A 25401-nucleotide genomic window follows, 5' to 3' on the forward strand; every position below is an offset into this window, starting at 1 on the left:
TATTTCAAGTATTTTGATATTTTGAATATATTTTAGCTATTCTAGACATTTTCTTTTGACTATCTCTATAATATTATTAGAGAAGTCAGTTACCTATGTGTCGCTCTCACGTTAACTTTTACGATGGTTGATTATACTGATACCCCTAATGAATTAATTTACATTTAAAATACAATTATTTATCATTTTATTTATTTTCCTTTTAAAAAATTCCAAAATATATACACATATAATAAAAAAGGAAAATTTTTATAGAGTTAAAAAACGGAATTGAAAAAACAAAAATATATGTATATATAATATGATTTCATAAAAAAGGGAAAGTTCACAAAAAGTAATATTACATTTAAATAATATTTTTAAATAACACAAAATATAATTTTGAAGTAATAAAATACTTTCTTTAAATCTATTTTTTTTAAATGAAAATTATAAATTTCTATATAATATGATTTCATTAAAAACAATTTACACATATAATCTTGATATTAGAAACAAAAACATTATTTCTTTTTAAACATAATTTAAACAATACAAAAAACTTCAAAGTAATAAAAAATATTTTTATATATCTATATATTTTCTTAGATGATTACATAAAATAATTAAGTAACATAAACTCATATATGTTTAGTTGTCTAAAAATATTTTATAATGGGGAAATTACATGTTTGCCACTTTTATGGTAACACTTTTCATTTTTATCACTACTAATGAGACATTTTCAAAAATATCTTATTCATTAAGTAACAAAAGACTCTTATACCCTTGTTATTTATATATATATAATAAATTATTATTTAAATAAAATTAAAAAATAAAAATAAAAAAGAAAAAAAATAAAGAAAATTAAAAAAAAAATTGTTTTTTTATGTTTTCGAATTATACTTTTTCAAATTCAAACTTTTTTTATATATTTTTTTTCAAATTTATTTTTGAAAAACGAAAATTATGTTGGAAACTATTTTTTTTTTTAAAATTATATATTTTTAAGTATTTATTTATATATTTATTAGAATCATAAATTTCACATTCCAAAAACCATACCCCACCCCTCAACTCTAAACCCTAAGTCTAGATTAGTTAACCCTAAGGGTATAATTGTATTTTACCTTTCATTAAAAGTAAGGGTAAAAATGGTTAGTGTAAACATGAAAAGTGGTACTATGAATGTGGTATTTGTGGTAATTTCACTTTTATAATTAATAATATTGAAATTTTTTATTTATTTCTTATATATTTAGTTGACTATAATATCTTTTAATTATCAGCAAAAAAATATCGATAAATTATATTTTACTTATATAATATTATTTTTAAATACAATCATAATTTTTTACTGCTTATTTTTAAGAGATATTAAAAAAACTAAAAATAAAATTTTAAAATAAACAACGTTTGATCAAATAGTTACAAAATAGTTTAATGAGGTAGATATATTATATTTTATCATTATTAAAGCTATTTTTTTTCTTAATATTAAATATGCTTTTAAATTTTATGTTTTTATGTTTGTGGAACTTAACAGAACCATAAATCTATGTTTTATGTTATTTAGAATTTTTAAAATATTTTAATTATTGTAAATATTGATATGTGTTCATGAGCTTTTAAAAATGTATCAGCTACTTACGCATGCAACATCCTATTGATCACCGCTTTATTTTCAAATACTTTTTTTTAGAAAACATCAACATATAATTTGATAAATATTATATAAATACGTGCACATTTGACTTAATTATAATAAAACATAATTATATTTCATTTTGAATTTGAAAGAATATATAACTCAATATACTCACAACATGAATGATTCGACTAATCCAACTTATATCTAAAATCATAGATTTAAATACGATAAGAATATATAATTTTATAAGAATAGTAATTTATTTTATAAATATAAATTATAGGACAACTCAAAACATATTAAAAACGAAAATAAAAATATTAACCAGCTGTTATAATTTAGTTCTTTTGTAAAATTTATATATATGCATGAGACTTCAGAATATTATCGTTTCGTTATATTAAATATATGTAATTTGGAATCAGACACTTTAGTTTATTTTATTTATTTCATTCTAAGCACAATATATCTTAAGTTATACATAATTTTCATAGAATATATTTACATATCTAAGACAACAACCACCTAAATGCAAATAAAAAATTAATCAAAATTTTAATATATAGAATAAAAATATTACAGTTGAATTCATATATGCAATCTAATTTACCCAAATGATAAGATAACTAAAGCGACATGATAAAAGAAAAAAATTAACTAAATCGACTGAAAAATAACAAAACCGATTAGACATAACATATATAAAATTATATGTATAGTTAAAGTAATATAATATAATTAATATAAATGATGCATATAATTTATAAATTGATTTAAAATTAAAAGTAAGTAGCAATCAATTATATAATATATTTACTTTAGAAATATTTATACCCGTGCATGAGCACGGAAAAATCACCTAGTTTATGTATATTTTCAAGTATTTTAGACAATTTAAAAGTATCTTATATATTTTGGATGTTCTTAACATATATTAAATCTAAAAATAAGTAATATAGTTAGGTATATAAATCTGTTTCGGTTACAGTCGGGTACCCGAGATACTTCGGTTCAAGTCGGATTTGGTTTCGGTACTTCAGATACCAAAATTTTGAACATGTTCAGATATTTAATTAATTTTGGTTCGGATTCGGTAGTACTTTTTCGGATTGGGTTCAGTTCAGTTCTTCATATCTGGTTTTTTTTTTTGTCTAGAATGCTTATTTTGTGAAATCTCGTGTATGAGAGACATGAAGATAACTTTGATCTGTTTCGAGATAGACTGTTCGGAGTTAGTGGACATGACTGTAAATCAGATGGATTGGCTAACATTCGCTACGGAGATCAAGATGCTTTAGAGACTACCTGAAGACTTCGAGGATATGAGTTTAATTTATATTCTTCGGAGTACGAATAGTCGACGGACTCGCTAGCGACAAAAGCAAAAATCAAATGCTATATTTTCTTTCATATAGATCAGACCCAAACAGACGAATGTACTCTTCGGAGAGAATCAACTTTTTTGACCACCATTCGATCTAGTTTAAAATGAGCAGCTGGTAAAAAGAAAACAGCTCCTTTGCCTCATGTAACACGCATGTGTCTTCTTCTGTCAAGAGAAGTTTCCCTCTTCTTTCTAGTTAAGATTGGCCATAAAGGTTTCTAGAGCTAGGTGGTTCATCTTCTCGAGGGAGAGTGTTTCACTATAAAAAAGGATCAAGATTAGATTTTGGGTCTAAATTTTAATTCTACCACGTGAATGATGTATTGAGCTTAGGAATACGATTCTATAGCCATTGAATGTTTACAAATGTATAATTATTTTTTGGAAACTATAAATTTACAAGATATAGAAATGAATGGAAAGTCTAGCAAATGTTCCCAAAGTTAAGATTATACAGAATCATATTTAAGGAAAGATTACTTGTAATTTTTAATTTCGTCTCTAGAAATCTCCAACGATTACAGTACACGAGAGCATCCCTGATGTAAACCTTTTGTCTTCCATTTTGGAGAAAACAAAAAAAAAATACATGGAAAAAATTATTGAAACCTCAAGAAATGAAAAAAAGTAGTATTAATTAACTTTTTCTTTGACCCGACTCTCTCTCCTCCGTCTTTTCATGGTACTCTCTCTCTTCTATCTATCCCCATCTCCATGGAAGCAAGGAGATGTGTTAATTTATTTCCGCCTCTCTCTACAGCGTTACATGAACAGTGACTGCTTCTCTCCTTTCTGTTTTCTTTCTCCCCTTTGCTTAATTCTTCTGAGGAAGGCTATCTCGTGATCTTTACCGCTCAAAAAAATCTAAACTTTCAGGTAACAGCTTAATGAGTTTCTCTCTCTCTCTCTCTAAAGCTCTGTTTTTTTTTTTGTACTTTTGCTTTTCCAGGTGTTATTCTCTGTTTCATGCTAGATCCAAAAGGCCTTTACTTTGGCTCTTCTTACTTTAATAAGATCTGTGTAAACTTTGAGAGATAAAAACTCCCACTTTGCATTGAAAAAAGTTTTAATTTTTTTGTTAGAACCAAGAGAGCTTGAAATAGTTTTTTATGCTAAATTTTTTTTGTTAGTAAGATCCGTAAATTAGTGATTGATCTCTTGACTTTTTCAATCTCCTCATGATTTTTTCTAACACGCTTTGGAACTGATGCTATTGTTTTTGTTTGATGATTAAATCAGCTCACACTCTTTCATGGAATCTATGGCAATCTAATAATCAAGAATCAATTGCTCCATGGCCTCCAAAACTTCTGAAGGATCACTTACCAACTCCAGTCAAAGTATGTCAGTCAACACTTTAGCAGATCAAGTATCTTCAAGTCTATCATTCGCTGATCCAAGTAACGACAGCAAAACCAATAATAACAACAAGAGTGAGAGCGGGAAGAGTAGCACGTGTAGACCGAGCACAAGCAGTGACATAAGCGACGAGAGCACTTGCAGCAGCTTTAGCAGCAGCATCAACAAACCACACAAGGCCAACGATGTCAGATGGGAAGCGATCCAAGCCGTTAGAACCAAACACGGTGGTTTGGGTTTGAACCATTTTAGGCTCTTGAAGAGGTTAGGATGTGGGGACATAGGAACTGTACATCTCGCTGAGCTGAACGGGACGAGGTGTTATTTTGCGATGAAGGTTATGGACAAGACAGCTTTGGCTAGCAGGAAAAAGCTTCTTAGAGCTCAGACCGAGAGAGAGATACTTCAGTGTCTTGATCACCCGTTTCTTCCGACGTTGTATAGTCATTTCGAGACAGAGAAGTTCTCTTGTTTGGTTATGGAGTTTTGTCCTGGTGGTGATTTGCATACGCTGAGACAGAGGCAACCAGGGAAACGCTTCACCGAGCAAGCAGCAAAGTAAGAACAAAGTTTCAAGCTTTCTTTACATCTAAGAATAGGCATGGGTGTTCGGTATTATGCTCATAAGTCTTATTTGGTTTTATTAATTAGCGGTTCGGTCAGATTGTAACTAAAAATATATATTTTTAACCTAAAAATTTGACAAAAAACAAAGTATATAAATTATTCACAAATTTAATTGAAAATAGTTAAATGATCTAAACTAACTAAAAGTATTCAAAATAACAACTAAAACAAACTATAAAAATCTTAAGAATACTATAAACATCTAAATTATGTTAACATATTTAACTAATTTTGGATATTTTCGGATCCAAATTGGGATTTCGGTCCAAAGTACCAAGCTCATAAATTTATTTATATTTTTGTATAACGGTATGGATCGGATTTTGGTTTTTTTTTTCGGTTTGGGTTTAGGCAGGGACTTTGGTTTGAGGTAAAAACGCCCAAGCCTATGTAAGAAACAGCTCTTTGTGTATGTGTATTGACTTTTGTTTACTGTTGTCAGGTTTTATGTAGCAGAGGTACTTCTTGCAATGGAGTATCTACACATGCTGGGGATCGTTTACCGTGATCTTAAACCAGAGAACGTTCTTGTAAGAGACGATGGACACGTTATGCTTTCAGACTTTGATCTCTCCCTGAGATGCACCGTTAGCCTCTCCATAGTCAGATCAACCAATCTCGGATCCGAAGGCTTGTCAAAGAACTCAGTTTCCTGCTCGCAACAACCCGCTTGCATCCAGCAGCCGTCTTGCATCTCAATGGCTCCGACATCTTGCTTCGGTCCTCGGTTCTTCTCATCTAAGTCCAAGAAAGACAAGAAACCGAAAACAGATAACAACGGGAACCACCAAGTGACTCCCTTACCGGAGCTCGTCGCAGAGCCGACAAGCGCACGTTCCATGTCGTTTGTGGGGACGCACGAGTACTTAGCTCCGGAGATCATCAAAGGGGAAGGACACGGAAGTGCGGTTGATTGGTGGACCTTTGGGATCTTTCTTTACGAGTTGTTGTTTGGTAAAACACCGTTTAAAGGGTCCGGGAATAGAGCGACGCTATTCAACGTGGTTGGTCAGCCTTTGAGGTTCCCTGAGTCTCCGGTTGTTAGCTTTGCAGATAGAGACTTGATAAGGAGTTTGCTTGTGAAGGAGCCGCAGCATAGGTTAGCTTATAAGCGTGGAGCGACGGAGATTAAGCAGCATGCTTTCTTTGAAGGAGTGAATTGGGCTTTGGTTCGGTGTGCTAGTCCGCCTGAGATTCCTAAACCGGTTGAGATTGAACCGGTTAATTATGCTCCTCCTGCTGCTGCTGCTGCTGCTTCTACAAGTGTGAGATCTGACCAGAGCAATTATCTTGAGTTTGATTTCTTCTGAAGGTTCACCGATTTGATGATTCTCTTACTGTTTCTTTTGCAAACTCTGCAGAAGAATATGTTTAGTGTTTTTTTTTTCACGTGTTAAACAAGTTATATGAGATTTGTATCATTCTTCAACAATCTGAGTCTTGTTAAGTTGAATGTTATTAGAAACCACAAGTTACTTTGGTTTTCATGATGTAAATATGGGATTGTTTTACTTACCAGTGTCCTGTGACTATCTGGTTGATGTTTAATCCATAGATGATGACATCTCCAACAAGTGTGTCAACTTTCTTAGCAGCATCAGACACAGCTGCTTTCTTCTGTGCCTCTTGTGTAGCAGTCTTTAGCTTATCATTCTCTTCTTGTGTCGTCTCTAACTTCTTCAGTGTCTCTTTTCCGCTAGCTCTCACTGCCTCCTCCTGACCACTGTGTGATGCTCTGAGCTCACAGACTCATATGACGTCGGATTTCGTGCAGCGTTGGTTTGTTCAGAAAATGACTTCCTCTGTTCAAGCGCCTTTTGTCTCGGTAGCTTTTGCTTCTCCGACTTCATCTAGAGCGACATTCAAACTTAGCTCTGTGTCTTCAAGCGTGAGATGCACGGTTTCCTCTTCCTTCGTTAACCCACTTTAAGTGGTCTACGGTTCAACTTAAAAAAGTAAACCGATATTAAACCGTCTAATTTAATGGTTGAGGGAAAATATGTTTCAATCTATATATTCGGAGGAAATAGGAATGAAACTTTATTCTCGAGGAAATAAATATAGATAGAACCAATAGTTTCAGAGACATATAGCACTATACGATAGTTCTCGTAGGGAAATAGGTACTCGACCCTATCACAATTCTTCTCATTTCCTCAACTCTTTTATTTGAACTAGACTAGACCTCTAAGGCCTCCAAGGATGATCATATTATTTAATTAGATATCTAATTACATACATGGACTGTCAAACCAAGGCCTCCAAGGATGATCATATTATTTACAATGATTTGTTCTTCGAATGGTTCCGTGTATATCTCACATTTAATACGAAAAAGAGAAGAAAATATCTTGTTCAGAGTATCGACAGTGTGGCTTAGTTAGAATCCAGTTTGGGTTCGGTAATACAATCATTAGACCCAACTTCCGTGTGTTGTTATTTGTGTGGGTTCTATATGCTATTTTGTTAAAGCTATTGAGAGCAATAATACAGCAACTTGTTTGATGTTAAAGGCAAAACAAAAAGGATCAGAGTATCCTTTAAATATAACACCAAAATACCCATGAGAATCATTACATATACACACACAATAACTATGTTTTTTTTTCTTTTTTTTTTTCCAATAAAAGTTGCAACACGATTAGAATAACAAACAACTTCAAAGAAGAAGGAAAATCATTATCGTGAATACTAAAGGGGGCCTCCAAATCATCTTAAGAACTTTTTTTGTTGTTGTGGTGTGGATACTTTCAAGAAAGACAATAAAACATAAAAAGAAAAGAACATTGCTTTACATGTCTAAGCAATGTAACCTTCTTCTTTTTTTTTTTACTTGGCAGCAAGTAAAATCCAATTTTTGTGTCCGTCAAGAGTCCACTGCTGGAGATTGCATGCAGCAGAGCCACTTTTTCTGCAACCAAAAGAGACCCTATTCTGTGACAATAGATCAAAAGAGACAAGATAAGAGGAAATGAAGAAGAAGATTAACTTACAGGCTGGGTTTTACTAGGATCTCCTCCTCCTCCTCCTCCGGACTTAGCATGACCATCAGTGGATTTACCAGGCGATCCTGGCTTGCCACCGGTCTTCTTCTCATCCCTAGCTTTGTTGAATATGACTGTGAAACCTTCTGCTGATGCTGGATCATTCACATCCCATTCTCCAAACTTGGGCAAGGGGCGGCCTTTGTCCTGTCATAATTGTTGAAACCAGAGAAACAAAGTTAAATTCTCAAAACTCAATGCTTAAACCCTTTTGTGCCAATACATGAGAGAAACATATTGTGTGTTCACACGTTGTTAAGGGGCATGTGACCTTTCCAAAGTGAGTTTAAATACCATCAACCATAGGGACAAAAAGGTTTGTACAATAGCTAAAACTAATCATCTTTCCATTTCTCAGCAAACATTATACACACAATAAGTCAAAAAAGATTACCAAAAACTAACCGTAAGAGAAGTTCCTTTCCACTTTATTAGGTGACACCGTGACACAAGAAAACGAAGTTTCAAACTAGTGAAGTCAAATTTTTTGTCTCTAAATTAATTAGCAAGCAAATTCACAAGGGCATGAAGTTACCTTTTGCCTGTCCCTAAACACAGGCAACACAATATTCATATGTCTCTTCACTCTCATATAAATGAAGAACAATCTGGGGAAAATGATACCACGAGACAACTTCTCTAAGCTAAGCTTTGATCAAAATATCTAAGCTAAAAGACAAATCAATCCTCATCAAAAGAACTCTTCCAAGTTGTTTGTTATAACAAATCTAAGCTTAATAATCAAATTCAGAATTGAAAAATAAAAGCTAAAGATCAAAACTTTAAAAGTTGAAAACAGAGAGATCCATGAAAAGGGTTATTCAGAATCACAACATCAAATCTATTATCTATTGAATATCGAAGATTTCAACACATATAGCTTACCAAATGAAACTAAATCCTCCAAACTCATCAAATCGAAAGTATATTCTCAAGAATATATCACGAAACTGATGCAAAATTCTTAAAAAAAGATGAGATTTTTTGGACGTACCGACATGGCGTTAACGGAAAGGAGGAAGCTTTATCCCCCAGAAAAAAAAAGGAAAAAACGATTCGAATGAAGCCGCCGAGAAAACCAAAGGAAAGTGAAAGAAATAAAAATATGATCCGCAGGAGGAGAGAGAATCTGGGAGAGAAAGAGAGAGAGAGAGAGAGAGAGACTTTTCTTTTTCTTTTTTTTTCTCTCTTTCTCTTTCTTTTTATTTGCTTTTTCTTTTTAAATTCTTCATAGAGCGGTGTCTGTAACGGTTTATATATACGGAGTTAGTCTTAGTGACGTGACCTCTTTAGGTTTTAAAACGGAAAGTTGAGCTGGCTGACGGCTGTTAATTGAGCGCCTATATGTTGGTTCGGACCGATGCATTGCAAGTGACTTGCTGGCACTGTTTTGTCTTTTAGCATTCATTTTTATAATAATTCATTATTATTATATACTTTTCAGAATAATATGGATGGATTATAATCATATGCATGAACAAAACTAATTGGCTAGTTTTTTTTTATTACTTGTTACATCATGGTTTTTGAAAGATATCTGAAATGATTTTGTTAAAAATAATGACACTAGTTGTTCATTGTAATAAAAAATTCTCAAGTTGTTTATTTGTTTAATGAATTATGATTATGTTTAGTGGACATGATTAAACAATATTGTTATTGACAAAAGTATAATCTAAAATGTCATCAGCTATCATTATCTACCAGTTTTATGAAACTCCTTAACCCACTAGCTGATTTAGTTTTCTTGTACATCTGTAGTTACATAGGCAATTACAATAAACTATACAGGTTTGATATTTATAATTATTTGTTGGGTAGTAGTTGCGACACTAATATACATGTATTTGTACAATATTGACATAAACGCAAATTAGCATAAATGTAATGGCAATTGTTAGAAGACTAACAGACAATCTTACACATTGAGAAGGCATATAATAATAATATTTTGTGTTACAGGCTCACGAGTAGTACTGCAAAATGGAACAAACCCCAGTGATGCAATCTGACGAAGCGATAGATTCTGTCTGCTTCAAGATCCATCAGACACCATCCCAACACAACAAAAACAAGTTTCTCTCTGTCTCCATTCCGACAATACTTACATCAAAAGATTCCTCAAACACACACATAGAACAACCACCTTTGCTTCTTCCATTGCTCTGCATTTCATTATATCAAAGAGTTCAGGCTCATTTACAAGTGAAGTTAGCATGTGAATTGCCAACACAGCCCCAGCTATTATTCAGAGTTTGCTCCTCTTCCTGTCTCTGTAAAAAGAAAAAAAGTGTAAGAAAGAACAAATAATTAAAGATCTTTAACACAAGTGGAGTAAAGACAGCTGTTATAAACACATCTAGGGGTTATAAAAACTCAGTTAAGAGCTTTGAGCTTTTTTTGGTATGGTTTTTGAATTGTATTTGTCAGCGAGAACAGCCAGTGAAAGAGACGCTTCACTGTCTGGCTTGTCATGTTCTGCATAACAGCACAAGTTCAAGAGCTCTAGCTTCTGGAACTGGTTGGCACTCACATCAAGACTCTCAATGAAACAAGAAAAAACAAAAGTATAACTATGATTGCATACTTAATTGCTAATCAGAGAGGCGAAAAATTACATAAGATGCATACTGTGAATCAGACAAAGCTCTAGGAACTTTTTAGCTGGTTCCTCTATAGATCGTTGATTTTGCACATCCAGCTCTTCACGGTGATAAGCTGCAACTTCACCTGGAAAGCATATAACACAATACATGACAACCATAAATAAGCAACGAAAGAGTAACAAACATAAGGATTTTGAATGAACCGTGTAACAGAAAAGAAAGGCATTTGAGATATGCGCTTATAACGCTCATTTTTGCTTAGGGAAAGAGGGACCATATGGTTTGTTTCAAAAGCTTTTATGAGGTTATCTCTTAAGATAACCATCATTTATCAATTATCATGCAACGCATAAATTCTTCCGCCTCACACACTTTACATAGCGAGGACAAGTACATTGAACGTGAAATTCTCTGGAGTATGGCCCTCAAGGACCATAGCTTCATAAATTCTTAAAGCTTCTTTTAAGCATCATCCTTCAATAATTGTATATCAGCGTTGAGTCTACAATGCCATTTGGGCTAAGAGCAGCTCAGTAAATTCTACACACTGTCTCCTCAGCAGTTTTAAACCTACCCACCTTGCAAAATCCATTTTATAATGCGGAATACGTGACAATATGAGGATCACTACCATCTTTGGTCATTTTATTAAGCATCTCAACCGCTTATTTCAATTAGCCTTTTTTTGGGGTAAAATTCAATTAGCCATTTTTGCATAAGCTATCAATCATTTCAGTGTATGTTATTTGCCCGACAGCGATCCCATTTATCTTCATTCTCATGTAAGAGCTTCTCGCTAGATCAAACTCTGCATGATTACACTAGCCATCTAAACGTATTCACATAGCTAACTTTACTAAGAATAAGGCGGTGTGCTTCCATCATATAAAACATCTTCAAAGCCTCTTTAAAGTTTTCCTCACTAATGTGTCCATCCTTTGCCGGCTTTGCGACCACCCGGTCCAATCCCGTATCCTGTCAGATTTATATATACTGTATATACATATTTTATATAAACATAAATATTTTATTAGATAAATAAACTACAAGGGCTCAGTTTTATATGAATTTTCAATTGTAAAGTCCTATAAAAATTATAAATTGTAAAATTGTTTAACAAAATATAATTTTTGATGGTCCAAAAATCTTTTTGCCCTAGGTTCCATAAAAATATTGAACCGGTCGGTCCATCAAAGAAAGTGTTGAAAGTAACATACACAAGTTGAGCAATGAGTTTATAAAGTTGCTGGTAATACGCCTATACTGAAACGTGTAATATCAACATGTGGGTAATTTGAAGGGGTCCCAGAACTAGAAGGATCCGTGTGTAACGACAGGCTGAGATTAAACGGCAGGAGAGTAGAGTAGGTGAAATGTCGATGACTACTTAAAGTTTTGCCTTGCTCAATTAGGTGATAGCAACTTCCGAATCTCAAGCGTGGCTCCCTTTTTCAGCTTAATATTTTTTTCTATTTTATCAATTTTTTTACTCATTTACTTATTACTAGGTGGATGTCCGCAATTTCGTGGGTTAAATGTTTTATAACAATATATATATTGTAACTTTCAAATTAAAATATGTTTTTTTTATCAATTATGTGTTTTTTTGTTAAATATTTTTCTAAGAATATTTTTTTTTGAAAAAGATAATATGACTATTTTAAATATTTTTAAATATTTTGTTTTGATAATTTTACTAAAATTAGTTATATACAATATTCAAGATTCGTTTTTTAATAAAACTACTTAAGTATTGAAGGTGTATAATGTTGAAAATTTTGATTTTAAATAATTTGTAACTAAAGTTTTATGTCTTTCATAAGCTTAAAAAGTTAAAACAAATATAATTGTTACAGATTCTCTACATATTCATATCCAATCACATAGGCAAATAAAACTACTATATCAATTCCATAAATTATTTTTGAAATATTTTCTACAGTTTATAAATACAAATATAAGGCTTTATATAAGAATATAAAATTATTCTATCGATTTTAATAAACTTTTTTATTATATTATGTAGTTTATAAATATAAAAATCGACCAAACATCATTATTTTTTCTATAGTGTTAACAATTAGTTACCATAAATAATTATTTGTAATATTATGTAGATTATTTGGTAAGTGATATTGACTGTTTATAGACTTATTTTTTTTTAAATCTAATTAAAATAAATAAAAATTAAAGATTATCGACCATTCAATTTATAACATTTTTAAAGATTTCATCAATGATCGACATAAGAAAAAATCTCTTAAGTAACTTCTCAATTAATATATAGTAGAATAGTAAGATAAAATTTTAAAATAGATTGTATAAATTAACTTATAAGCTCTTATAGATGACTTACAAATTTTTATAATAATTTAAATATATAATAAGCCAAGATAAATATTTTTATAAATGTTTTTGTAATTTTATAAAACATATTATGTGAACATTATAAGACATTAATAGTTATTATAATAGTTTATATAAAATATAATGCTTTAAATAAGAATATAAAATCATTATATTGATTTATATAAACTATTTGCTGTTTATTATTTTATGTATTTTATAAATATAAAAATTGATCAACATTATTACTCTTTCTATAATTTTAACAATTAGTTACCATAAATAATATTATGTAGATTATTTGGCAAGTAGTATTAATTGGTTACAAACTTACTTTTTTTTACATCTAATTAAAATAAATAAAAATTAAAAATCATCGACCAATCAAATTATAACAATTTTGTAAGAGTTCACCTATGATCGACACGTAAGAAAAAATCAATAAATTGACTTCTCAATTAATATATAGTAGGATAAATTTTGGCTCAGACATAGCAACAAAATTGCATATTATGTCATGTAAAACTTCAGAGCAATAAATTTATAGTTTATAAACTTCTATAATCAGAAGAAAATTGTCGACAAAAAAATTCAAAACATATTCTTACATTATTAGAAATGGAAAATTGTTTACAAAAAAAACTTCAAATCAGTAAATTTTTATACTTTTATTATTATAAATGGAAAACTGAAGAAACATGTTACCTTATTAATATTACTATATCCTTTCTCCGGCTACGCGCGGATAATATATTTAAATTTGTTACATTTATCATTTTTATTTGTATGTAAATTTTTGTATATTAAATTATATATAACTAATTTTTAAATTTGATTTTTTTTTATATATTTTTAATTTGAAATAATTATTTCTATTATATGTAACACAATTAACTAATAAAATATGAAGAATCAAGTCCGAGATTTTAGAGTTATGTTAAAAAATATAATTATGTATAGAACATAAATTATCTTAGTTTAAAAGATCGGAATTTCATCTCGAATAAATTCACGGAAAAAAGTACTCCAATAACCTACTTAAAATATAAAACCCCCCCTTTTCAAAAACAAAAAGCGTATTTAATAATATTTTTTACGTGTAATAGTTGAAAACTGACAATTGAATATCGATCTAGAATATTATTTTAATATATCTAATGGTAAAATATTAATTTTAATAAACAAATTTTGAATTTTGTAATATTACATGAATTAGAAGTCTTTAAAATCTAAAATCTATTTTATTAACATAATATATTTTCTATTCATTTATTATTTTGACATTACAAAATATTGCTTTAGTTTTATTTGTATATTAATTTTTTAAAAATTTAGTTTCTTTTTTAAGTAATTTTAAAATTATCAAGAATATAATATATTTAAAATTATTTATTTAAATATATCCAAATATGATGTCTCATTTTTATGTGTGTTTGCGTTGAGCATATTTAATTTATAGTTTGTATATTTAATAATACCTTGTTGTGTGCCGTTCTATGGTTTTAATAAATGAGTTGTCATTTCATTTTTATTACTACTAACATGATTTTTAAGTAATCAGTGATAATGTATTTTTAACGTTATGTTTTATATTTTATCGTATATTTTCTAACTCTTCATGCTGGCACTTTTTTAGAATCATTTTAATTAGATAATAGGTTTAAAGATGTAAATAAAACTGTGTATGTTGTAAATTTAATCTTTTTAGTGTAACTGAGCACTATCAATTATGAAAATTATATTATGATTTTATTTTACTAAATCTTTCTTTCTGTGTATATTTTTTGTTTTATTTTGTATTTTTACAATTTTATTGTCTTATTCTATATTTGCAGAAAATTGCTATTTTCAATTTTTGTTTCATATACCTTAAAAGTCTTCGGTTGATTTTTGTTTGTTTTCTTTCTCCAATTACAATGTACAGTTTGACCGTTTTTTTTTTCTTGGTATCAAACTCCTAGTATCATCAGATAGAAAAGCTTAAACTCCAAGAATGGAGTGAGTATTTGTGATAGAGAAAACTGATTTAGCCACTAATATAGTGAGATATTAAAATATTAGAAGGTATGAAAATTCTTCTCTATTGTCCTACGCTGGACATAATTAAGTTGTTGTCAATTGATTATATATTTGTGATAACTGGAAATACATATTTATGTCTTCCTTACATCATCCTTAATTGGTTTACGGTTCGACCATTTCTAATATACTGAGAGTAACATAATATTAGATGTTGATTATCTCCTTCCAATTAGGAATTCACAGAATGAGAGAAATTCAAGGTGATACCACTTTAGAATTTTTTCTTCATATCTATATAGAGTTAGTTTATTGATTACTCTATCTGTTTCAAAATGTAATCATTTTTAATTAAAATCTGTAATATTTAAAAGTTATTACTTTAGAAAATTGTCATTTAATATATAATTTTAATCAATTACACAATAATTTACATAATTTAATTGCTCACACAATATCCAATAAATATAAAGTCACATTGAAATATAAAAACAATTTATACAGTGAAACAAAAAATACTTTTAAACTATTATATTATAAAACAAAGGGAATATTCAAATTATATTGAAACATTAGAATAGTAAGAATCAGAAAAAAAATCTCAACGTCGATCATTTACGTCGGTCATGCATTAGACCATCTCCAATGTATTTCTCTATTTTTTTCTCTAAAATAGAGGAATTTCATGATAGAGATAGATTTTTCTCCGATGTATTTTATATTTTCTCTGCTAAAAAAGAATATTCTTGATATATTCTTTTATAAGTTTACAAATAATATTTTTTATTTGTGAAAATTGAAACCCAGCTCAATTTAATTTAATATTTTATAAAATTACGATATTATTTACACTAAATATTTCTTTAACTATTATGTAAATAAAAAAAATATAATTATATTTATATAAATAATATATTTCACTAAAAAAGTATTTTCGGTTATAATTGTTTAAAAAGTTACAGGATCATTTTGTAAAAACAAATAGAGGAGGTGACATGACAAAAATATAGTTTCTCATTGGCCGATTATTTTCGTCTACGTGGACACTCTATCTGAGGCTTATATCCTCCAGTTTTAATTAAAATCTATAATATTTAAAAGTTATTATTTTAGAAAACTGTCATTTAATATATAAAGTTAATCATTTACACAGTAATTTACATAATTTAATTAGCCACACAATATCCAATAAGTCTAAAGTTACATTGAAATATAAAAACAATTTATATAGTGAAACAAAAAATACTTTTAAACCATTATATTATAAAGTAAAGGATATATTCAAATTATATTGAAACATTAGAATAGTAAGAATCAGAAAAACTGAAACCTCAACGTCGATATTTACGTCGTTCATGCCTTAGATCATCTCCAATGTATTACTCTATTTTTTTCTCTAAAATGGAGGAATTTCGTAACAGAGATGAATTTGTTCCAATGTATTTTTCTATTTTCTCTCCTGAAAAAGAATATTCTTGATATATACTTTTCTAAGTTTACAAATAATACTTTTTATTTATGCAAGTTGAAAATCAACCCAATTTATTTTAGTATTTTATAAAATTATGATATTATTTACAATAAATATTTCTTTACAAACTATTATGTAAATAAAAATATAATTAAATTTAAATAAATAATATATTTCACTAAAAAAATATTTTCGGTTATAATTGTTTAAGTAAAAAGTTAAAGAATTATTTTGTAAAAACAAATAGAGAAGGTGACCTGTCAAAAATATAATTTCTCATTGGCCGATTATTTTCGTCTACGTGGACACTCTATCTAAGGCTTATATCCTCTTTTTATTAGTGGTTTGATCGTATAAAAACTTTGAAACGAAACTGTAAGACGAAAATTATCAGAAAAGAAAATTAGAAATACATAAATGTGAAAGCGAAAAGGTAGGAGAAGAGTTAAATGGAGAGAATCTCTAAATGTGTAGAAACTTCCGGCTTCATGGCTGCAAGTAATTTTAGGACCATTTTCAGCTTTCTCTTTTACCCACTATACCCAGTTTCCATTTTCTGTCACCGTTTGTAACCAGTACATCACTCTCCTCCATTATAAATCTGAGTCACATACACATCCTCACTGCTTACTTAGACCGCACGTCACACTTCTTCTTCTTCGTCTAGGAGAAGAAGATGAGAAAATGTTGACAGAAGAAAGAGAGCACAAGCCGGGATTAGCAAAAAGAGAGTTTTGCCCTTGTCGGGAGTGTGCTCTCTTTACTTCTGCCACCATCATCGCGTGTGAGCGTAAGTTAGTGTTATATACACACTTCAGAAACTACGCATGCTTCAGCAAGGTTGCTTCAGTGTCAAAGAAGGTAAGCAACTTCTTGATATCTTCATTCACAGTTTATATTTTCATCACGGATATGTAAACCCTACCGGTTTAGTTTTATCTTTCGGGCCACATACATGATGAACATCAAGACCTTCAATATATGTCTATATGACTATATATATACTTCCTACTCTTCATCAACTTTGAACTAGGGTTTCAATTGATTGCTCTGTAGTATCACCATTCCAAAAATAGATCTGAAACTTTCCTTTTTTAACTTGCATGGATTCTAAGATGGATTATGAATGATAAACCTTTGATAATCATTTTTTACTGATCTTGAAACTGGTTTGCTATGTAAAACTAGATGAGCTTTTGGTCTGTGGACTCAGAGATGGGGTTACATGAATTGAAAAACGTAATAGTTCAATATAAACTCATTGAACCAAAGTCGACCACACATATTGTTAATCAGAGCCGGCTAAGATTTTTTCAAGGCCCCGGGGATTTTTCTTTTCTTAAATGACACTTTAGAAAAAAAATTTGTCCCAAATAAAATTTCAACAAACAAATTTTGAAACTATTTTGTATGAGAATTATGTAATTTTTGTGAAAATACGTAAAATAAAACTTGGTTAAAGATATACATCTAAGTGTTTTAGTTCTTAAATCAATTTTATTCAAAATATTAAGATATAAACTGTTTAAAAAAGAATTACCTGAGTAAAAATATATTTAAGGGCCCCTTTTATTTGTGGGCTCTGGGGCATTGACTCTTTACCCTACCACCTAATTAAGCCGACCCTTATTGTTATACAAATCACAAAGATAAATTAAGATACCAATACTGTCTAGTATCTGAAGAACGCCGTCTTAGTATCTTTGTTTCATCATCGGAACCGGAGTAGGCTCAACCTCCTCGTTGTTTAGTATCTAAAGAACGCCGTCTCATAGATGATCTCACATTACTATCTAGATGAGTACACATTAGCCCAACGAGCAACAGCTTCTTCAGAATTCCTCATCAAACTGGCCTTTCAATCTCTCATCAACAGCTTTGACGACAACTCTTACTTCACTGTGTAATCTCCAAACCCAGTCCACTAGATTCACAGTCTTCTGGCCCTCTGATTCTTTGTCTATTGCCCTCTTTCCACAAGTGACCTCTGGAATCAGCAGTCCGTAGCTAAACGCATCTGTTTTCTCAGTCGTCGCAGAGCCGTATTGGAGATACCCCATCGTGACAGCAGTCAAGGTCGAGATGGGGCTTTTATCGTGCTCAGTGAGCCTAGCAAGACCAAAATCGCAGAGCCTAGCGTTGAGGTTTACGTCAAGCATTATGTTGCTTGTCTTTATGTCCCTGTGAACCACTTGCTGCCAGTGCCGTGTAAAGGTTCATAAAGACATAAAGCAGTTTAAAAATTGGAGGCCTCTATGTAAGTTAGAATATGTAATCAATATAGCCTAGTATATATAAACTTGTAAGCTTTTATTTGAGGAAAAGAAGTAGTAAAGAAAGCACATCAAAACTGAGAAGCTAACTCATGTTAACATATAGAAAACACATGGAAGCCAATATGACATAGTTCATTTTACTAGTTATGGGGCTCTTAAATTGTACAAAAAATCTAGAGGCCTGAGGCAAATGCATTTTAAAATACTCATTGTGCACCGTGCACGGCTCTACTTGCTGCTCACATTTATGATGAAGATAAGATAAAGTTGAAGCCAAAATAATTGATATGTTCAGCCTATGTGACCAGTAAAGAGACAGTCCCTTTTTCTAATTCTTGATACACATGCGCAAACGCTCCTCGTCCAGTGACTCTACTCGAGTGAAACCCCTTTTGTAGCTGCGTAAAGCTCTGTAGCTAAACTGTCTTAGACCTCTGGTGAGCTCCGTCTGATGCTCTTTCTATGCTTTCACGCCTCTCCATTTCTTCAAAGTTAAGTATCCAAAAACACCAAGAGAGCTAAGCAGAAGAAGGCCTGTTTTTTTCAGCACCTGCCTCTTTTTCCAACTCAGGAGAGAATCCACAAACATAAGAATACATATATATAAAAATACAACTATCCGTTTTGAATTAATGTGAACTCCAATGGGATTGACTCATTAACTAATTAACATAACACCCATTCACTAATTAGGAGGTTTAAATTTTTTAAAATATATTTTTCAAAGTTAAAATTTAATTTTAATATTAAAAATGCATTTTAGCTTTTTCAGTATAAACGTAAACAATTTTTCATAAATACATTTCTTTTGCTTATCAATTTTTATTTTATTTTTAGATTTAGTTAAACTATATAAATAAATTTTTTGTTTATTTATATTATATTTATGACTACGTTTATGTATATATATATTTAAATGTTTACATTTTTGTTAATTTAATTAACTCAATAAGTCGAGTAATAGTCGTTTAACAAACACATTTTCTGGTGATCATATATGAATAAATTTACTAATTTAGTAATTTGATTAATTTTTTCATATGATTTAATGAATTAAAGCATAATTAGAACACTTAATTAACAAATATATTCACAATTAGTTTGAGATATTTACATATTTTTATTTTTCAATTCTAAGTTAATGAAGAAAAATTATATATTTATAATTATGTTATTAGTTTAAAAGTTTCATTCACAATGATATATATAAGTTATTGTTATATTTAAAGTTAAAAATGTAAGACTTCATAAATGAAATTTAACATATCATAACAAAAATTAAAACATTTCATCATGCAAAGACACAAGGTTAAGATCCGCACATTGCACGGGATGAATATTATGTACACAAATTATTTTTACGTATTTTATTTATTTTGTGTTCATTTACGTATTATCAAACTGGAGTAAGCACATAAATCAAAGTAAATAAATCAAAGAAATCATTTTATTTATTTTATATAGTATATAATTAAATTTTAATGATATTAACGTATATATATAATATATTTAATTTGAATATCTATTAAATGATGCTTCATATTCATATGAGCTTATGATCATTTGTATCTTTTATAAAAAAAAAGTAAAACAATTGTTCACAAAAAAATTTTTGTAAGACTTTTAACAGTTTTAATAATTTATGATCGTTTTAAAAAATATAAAATATAACATATAGGAAAATATTTTTTTTTATTATATGGTTAATGTGATTGTTTGAATTTTTTAATACTATAAATTAAACAAAAAGGATGGAAGGCACAAAAATTATTATCAAATATTTATTATTCAAAATTATTAATTTTCATATATATGTTAATCATATTAGGAAATTTCGTATCTTTTCTTTATAAAAAAAATAGGGAATATTTTTATATGCATTACTAATCAGTTTGATAGTTATTTTAATAAAAAACTATAATATATATAGATGAACCAACCTATTTTTTAAAATATTCTGAAATTCATCGTGGTGATGACACGTGCCTACACTCAAAAGTTGTAATGCTCCTCAATTAATATATAAGAGATGCCATTTTTTTCTAATGAAAATTACGTACTGATAATGAAAAATAAGCAAAATTCATAAAATCACTTCTCAAATAATTAGCAGAAATGTAATTTGACTTGTGAATTAAGACATGTCATCATTTTGAGTAAGACATGTCATCATTTTCACTAAAATATCTCATAAAATTACTTCTCAAATAATGACTAAAAAATTCTTGGAAACCAATTTTTTTTTTGAGACACTCGACTTTGATAATAGAAGGTTAAACACAAAGAGAGTGTTACTTAAAAAATTAGTCACAACCGGTGAGGGACTTTCTGGCAGTCTCTCCTCCTCAGGGACATCCCTAGGGAATGCAATATTAGCATCCTGCTCGTGAGAATGATTCCCAACGGTTGTGACTATTTTTTGTGAGAGGTCTTGGTGTTGTTCCTCTTCTTCGGGCAACCGCTCTTCTAAAGGATTACTTACCACAGATGCCAGGTCTTGTCTTACTCCATTTTCAGCTAGAAGACTGACGGGCTGTTGATATGGAACGAGACGGCTTAGGCGTCCTAAGATAATCTCCTCCTTACTCAACTCTGATTACATATTACAAACAAAAAAATATATCAAAAATGAGAATATATAGAAAACAGAATCTTAAACTTCAGCTGAAACAAAAACATATATAAAACCGTTAAAGGAAAGCTTAGCTTAAATAAGCTTAGGCCATTACTCATTCCCATGTAAAAAATAATGAGAAAACAATTTCAATTTCTGATGAAATTCAGCATAAAACCTAGTTGTGTGAATAGGAACAGCACAAGATCCTGAAACCTATCACTATCACACTAACATTCAACATCAAATTAAGCTGATGAACCCTAAGACTCTATAATCCATTCCTAGCACAGTAACTTGACAAGGTAATAGCTAGACCTTACTAACAAGAAACAGAGAGGTACACTACCTGAAGTTTGGGAAGGTAGAGACGGAGACCATAGCCACGACGGAGGAGAAACTCCGGCGAGTAGGCACGTGGAGGCTAAATTCTGGTTTAAGAGATCTTCTTGTTGCTTGACCTGCTCCTTGATTCGCCTATTCCTCTCAAACATCTGAGCGAAAAAATTCTCCACGTGAACTGAACTCGAGATTAAGCTGCGGAATCTTGGAATGTGAATGCTGACTATATATACTACTGCGTAGCGGAATTCGTTTTATTTTCCATCATCACAAACCGCACCATGTCACCAGTCCAGTTTTAATATCTCGCGTTTTCCCCACGAAACAATGATGTTATTTAAAAAAAAACAATAAAACAATGTTGTTTTTGCGTTATTCAATGTCAAATTTCGGCGATTCATTTAAACTCCGACGCCTAAAATGATTTATTCCTTTTTATTCTCATTAATTGAAAACATTTTAATAAATAATTTCAATTGGTAATTGCAAATGTACGCAGAATTCGAAAGTATTTGCATATGTAGTTATTTATTATGTATGATCCGACGTTATTGGCCCAATCATCATATGATAAAGCTACATTATAATCATCATGTGATTCAGTGTATCTATTAATGTAACATGATACATTTTTAAGTTTGTAGTACTTAGTTAATATATTTTCAATATTTGTCGTAATACCAAAAAACCTGTTAAAAGTAAAAGAAACTGATCAAACATATCATGATCTGGATACATTTTCCATAATACCAAAAAAAGTTTTTTTCAACCAATAACATATTGGATTCTCCGCCGACAGACTATAGAATCCAAATTAAAAATCCAGTTAAAAAGAAAAGAAACCGATCAAACAAATCATGATCCGGATACATTCACCCCAACTATTTTCTGTGATCAGATAATGGTGATGAACCAGAAAAGAACCAAACTTTCAGATATTCTTGGTGTTTTAGAAGGAGAAACCGGTGATGTCTTTGTTTCAACCCATGTCATATTCTCTGTTTTTGGCTATGATCTGTTCGAAAAAAAAGAAGAAAACTGAGTGGATATCAAAACAGAGAGAGAGAGAGAGAGAGGGAGAGAGAGAGAGAGAGAGAGGAATTAAAGAAAGGGACATCATATCGACAATCGTCAAATCGCTTTCTGTTTCTGTTGAATCAAGTGAGTCAATCAGTTGGGAAGATACCATCTTCTTTAAACTTCAATCTGGTTTTGCTTTCTGATTGAAATGGAGAGAGGCGACTGTATGAAAAGAGTTACTTAAAGTTTGGTTTTTTGCAGAAAATATAGTTAGTAGGGTTAAGCTTGGTGTTATGAGATAATGCATAGTGCTTTTCCATATAGCTAATTTCGAAACTTGTTTACGTTATCTACTGCAAATACTCATAAATCTATTAATAAACTTTTTGATTTAAATTTCAAAATTCTTGAATGAAGATTCAGGGGAATGGACTCTGTTTCTAGCTGGGTTTCAGACAAAGCTTGGGCCATCTAGAAGTGAACTCACATTTTTTCAGAAGCTATTGGAAACTGAGGTAAAGAAATGTGTATTAAGGCATTGCTTCTTGTTCCTGAACCAGACCAAGATGGTGTGTGATGAGGTGGGTAAGATTTTCTGTTCTCATTCCTCTTGGCTTTCTTGCATGTCGTTTGAATAATACCACATTTAAGTCGTTTTTTTTTTTTTTTTGAAAAAGTTATATAAGATAGTATTTCGATTATACTAGTATCAAAATGCCTTTTCTGTTTCAGTTTGGTCATGAGTTCATAATAAGATGATTTTGAATATATTTTACCACTTTTTTTTGCACAATATATTTTACCACTAAAACATTAATTTTCTACAATAGAGATAAAGCTTGTTCCAATGTATTTTCATATAATAATTTTATAATTAAAAAGTAGATATTGTTTTTGTTGCATCTGTATGTCTTAAATTTCTATGCACCAGTAAAAGCCCAGCACTCATGGGTCAGACGCAAGAAAGATAAACTCGCTATCAAGATTGACATCTGGGGGGTGCAGGGGTCGCAGGCCCCCGCGGTACGATATGCCTATTGTAGGTTTAGGAAATTTACTTTTTCTAGATAAGTATATATTTCTAAAGGATAAAAGAAATCGGGTTTTGAGACTGATATAAATATGGGTCTAAGAGTTTGTAAGATTAATTATTCACACAATAATAAGAAACCCTAAACGGGTATTTGCCTCAATACGTTTTGTTCTCTATTATCTTCTTGCTTAATTCGTGGCTGTTCACGACAGTTATTTTCTTTGAAATATAGAAGAGCAATATCAATATCTATTTTAAAGGAAGAAGTAACAAAAAAAATTAGAATATAATTGATGCTAAATGTTATTATGAAGATAAAAGTATTAATGAATTGTAGATAATCTAATTAGTTTTAATATAATTGATGGTAAATAGTTTTGTTGTGCTTTCAAACCAAATCAAAGTTGTTCTTCATGTTTTGTCATAATTTTTAATTTGTGTAAAAATGTTAAAATGCTTCTTTTGCAAAATGAAATGAGTATAAGTTTTAACAGTCTATTCTCATCTTGCAACTCAAAGACCAAACTCATCTTCTCTAGCTAAAGTTCAACAATCTTTTTTTTTGGGAAAATGTCATTTAAATCATCAACTTTCAAATTTGGTTGAAATAAATCACTAACTTTTTGGTAAACCAAAAAAATATTTAACTTTTGTTGACAAACTATTTTAATCATACATTTTAGTTAACTATATCATTTTTGTCACATCGTGAGTCAACAATTATACGTGAGTAACAGTATGCCTAAAATAGCTTTTAAAGTTGATGTCTTTTTAGCATAAATATAATTCAACACTTTTCCAAAATATTAAATTATAAATATTGAAAATATATTTTTAATAACTATAACACTAATAATAAAATTCTAAGTAAGAAATAATCCAAACCAAAATATAATTTTTTTTTTCATTTTCTCAAAGTAAAAATTTATAGAATTTATTTATATGCTAAAAGAATTAGTTAACATATCATTAATTGGGTACTTAGTTAAACACAATTACGCAAGTATTTTACCAATCAAGAAAAGTTGCGGAATGAAAAAAAATGCAAAAAGTCAAACTTGTGTTTTTGCTGACAAAATACAAATAAAATTTTCATTAAGTGGAAAAGTGAGTTTAGTGGATTATTCACAAAAGCAACACTTTCATATTATTAAATTATGTGATAATACTATTTCAAAATTTTAAATAAATAATAATAAATATTTTAATGATAAAAATTATATTAGATTTTTTTTATAATATTATAAGATGTCAATAATTATTAAAAATGTATTAAAATTAGCTAAATATTTATAATAAGAAGTAAAGTATTTTTAATAAATTTTAATTATTTTCACATTTTGAAGTAATTAGTTTATTATTTAAATTTGTTTTTCTTATAATAAATTAAATACCATATTAAATATTTTATCAATCTAACATATACTCTGCCACTCCGCAAATTTAAAAAAAATTCACAGCTTAATTAATTTTTATGCGATTAAGCGATGTTTACCGATCGGAGCCTTAACCTATATAATAGATGGCTAAACCTAATTTTTTTTTTTTTTTTAAAGGGGCATGGTTAAGCCAAAACTTGTCGACCAAAAAAACGATAAGAGCTTAATTTCTTCAAAATCAAGTTAGG

General features: G+C 29.8%; 3 protein-coding genes and 1 long non-coding RNA gene across 5 annotated transcripts; 1 reads left to right on the plus strand and 3 right to left on the minus strand.

Annotated features, from left to right (window-relative positions):
* Positions 1–3654: 3654 nt before the first annotated feature.
* On the plus strand, positions 3655–6557 carry LOC106327864 (serine/threonine-protein kinase D6PK-like). The gene is made up of 3 exons (XM_013766157.1): positions 3655–3893; positions 4257–4934; positions 5446–6557. The coding sequence occupies exons 2-3, from the start codon at positions 4312–4314 to the stop codon at positions 6311–6313; spliced, it is 1491 nt and encodes a 496-aa protein (XP_013621611.1). The 5' UTR covers positions 3655–3893; positions 4257–4311; the 3' UTR covers positions 6314–6557.
* Positions 6558–7583: 1026 nt separating this feature from the next.
* On the minus strand, positions 7584–9281 carry LOC106324782. Its single transcript, XM_013762766.1, has 3 exons — positions 9042–9281; positions 7997–8194; positions 7584–7914 (listed from the first exon to the last, which is right to left on the minus strand). Exons 1-3 carry the CDS (start codon positions 9045–9047, stop codon positions 7870–7872), a joined length of 249 nt encoding a protein of 82 aa, XP_013618220.1. The 5' UTR covers positions 9048–9281; the 3' UTR covers positions 7584–7869.
* Positions 9282–9920: 639 nt separating this feature from the next.
* Positions 9921–10921, minus strand: LOC106326082. Of its 2 annotated transcripts, XR_001267132.1 has the most exons (3): positions 10857–10921; positions 10666–10777; positions 9921–10320 (listed from the first exon to the last, which is right to left on the minus strand). It is a non-coding gene; the product is annotated as an uncharacterized LOC106326082 (long non-coding RNA). The 2 variants fall into 2 exon arrangements; XR_001267131.1 differs by lacking the exon at positions 10857–10921 and having other exon boundaries at positions 10666–10843.
* A 7400-nt stretch (positions 10922–18321) lies between these two features.
* On the minus strand, positions 18322–21873 carry LOC106323406 (probable L-type lectin-domain containing receptor kinase S.7). The gene is made up of 3 exons (XM_013761541.1): positions 21729–21873; positions 21248–21357; positions 18322–18684 (listed from the first exon to the last, which is right to left on the minus strand). Exons 1-3 carry the CDS (start codon positions 21871–21873, stop codon positions 18322–18324), a joined length of 618 nt encoding a protein of 205 aa, XP_013616995.1.
* Positions 21874–25401: the final 3528 nt, after the last annotated feature.

The sequence above is a fragment of the Brassica oleracea genome, chromosome C2, assembly GCF_000695525.1.
Source record: "Brassica oleracea var. oleracea cultivar TO1000 chromosome C2, BOL, whole genome shotgun sequence".
Classification (NCBI taxonomy): Eukaryota; Viridiplantae; Streptophyta; class Magnoliopsida; order Brassicales; family Brassicaceae; genus Brassica; species Brassica oleracea.

Bases quoted from the DNA above. Each gene is read 5' to 3' on its own strand.
- LOC106323406 (XM_013761541.1), bottom strand. From the start codon at position 21,873: ATGTTTGAGAGGAATAGGCGAATCAAGGAGCAGGTCAAGCAACAAGAA. The intron at 21,358-21,728 runs GTAGTGTACCTC...ATATGTAATCAG, and splicing joins TCTACCTTCCCAAACTTCAG to AGTTGAGTAAGGAGGAGATT. The intron at 18,685-21,247 runs GTAAGTAATCCT...CGGCACTGGCAG, and splicing joins GACAAGACCTGGCATCTGTG to CAAGTGGTTCACAGGGACAT.
- LOC106324782 (XM_013762766.1), bottom strand. The intron at 7,915-7,996 runs GTAAGTTAATCT...TTTTGGTTGCAG, and splicing joins ATCCTAGTAAAACCCAGCCT to AAAAAGTGGCTCTGCTGCAT.
- LOC106327864 (XM_013766157.1), top strand. From the start codon at position 4,312: ATGGCCTCCAAAACTTCTGAAGGATCACTTACCAACTCCAGTCAAAGT. The intron at 4,935-5,445 runs GTAAGAACAAAG...TACTGTTGTCAG, and splicing joins TTCACCGAGCAAGCAGCAAA to GTTTTATGTAGCAGAGGTAC.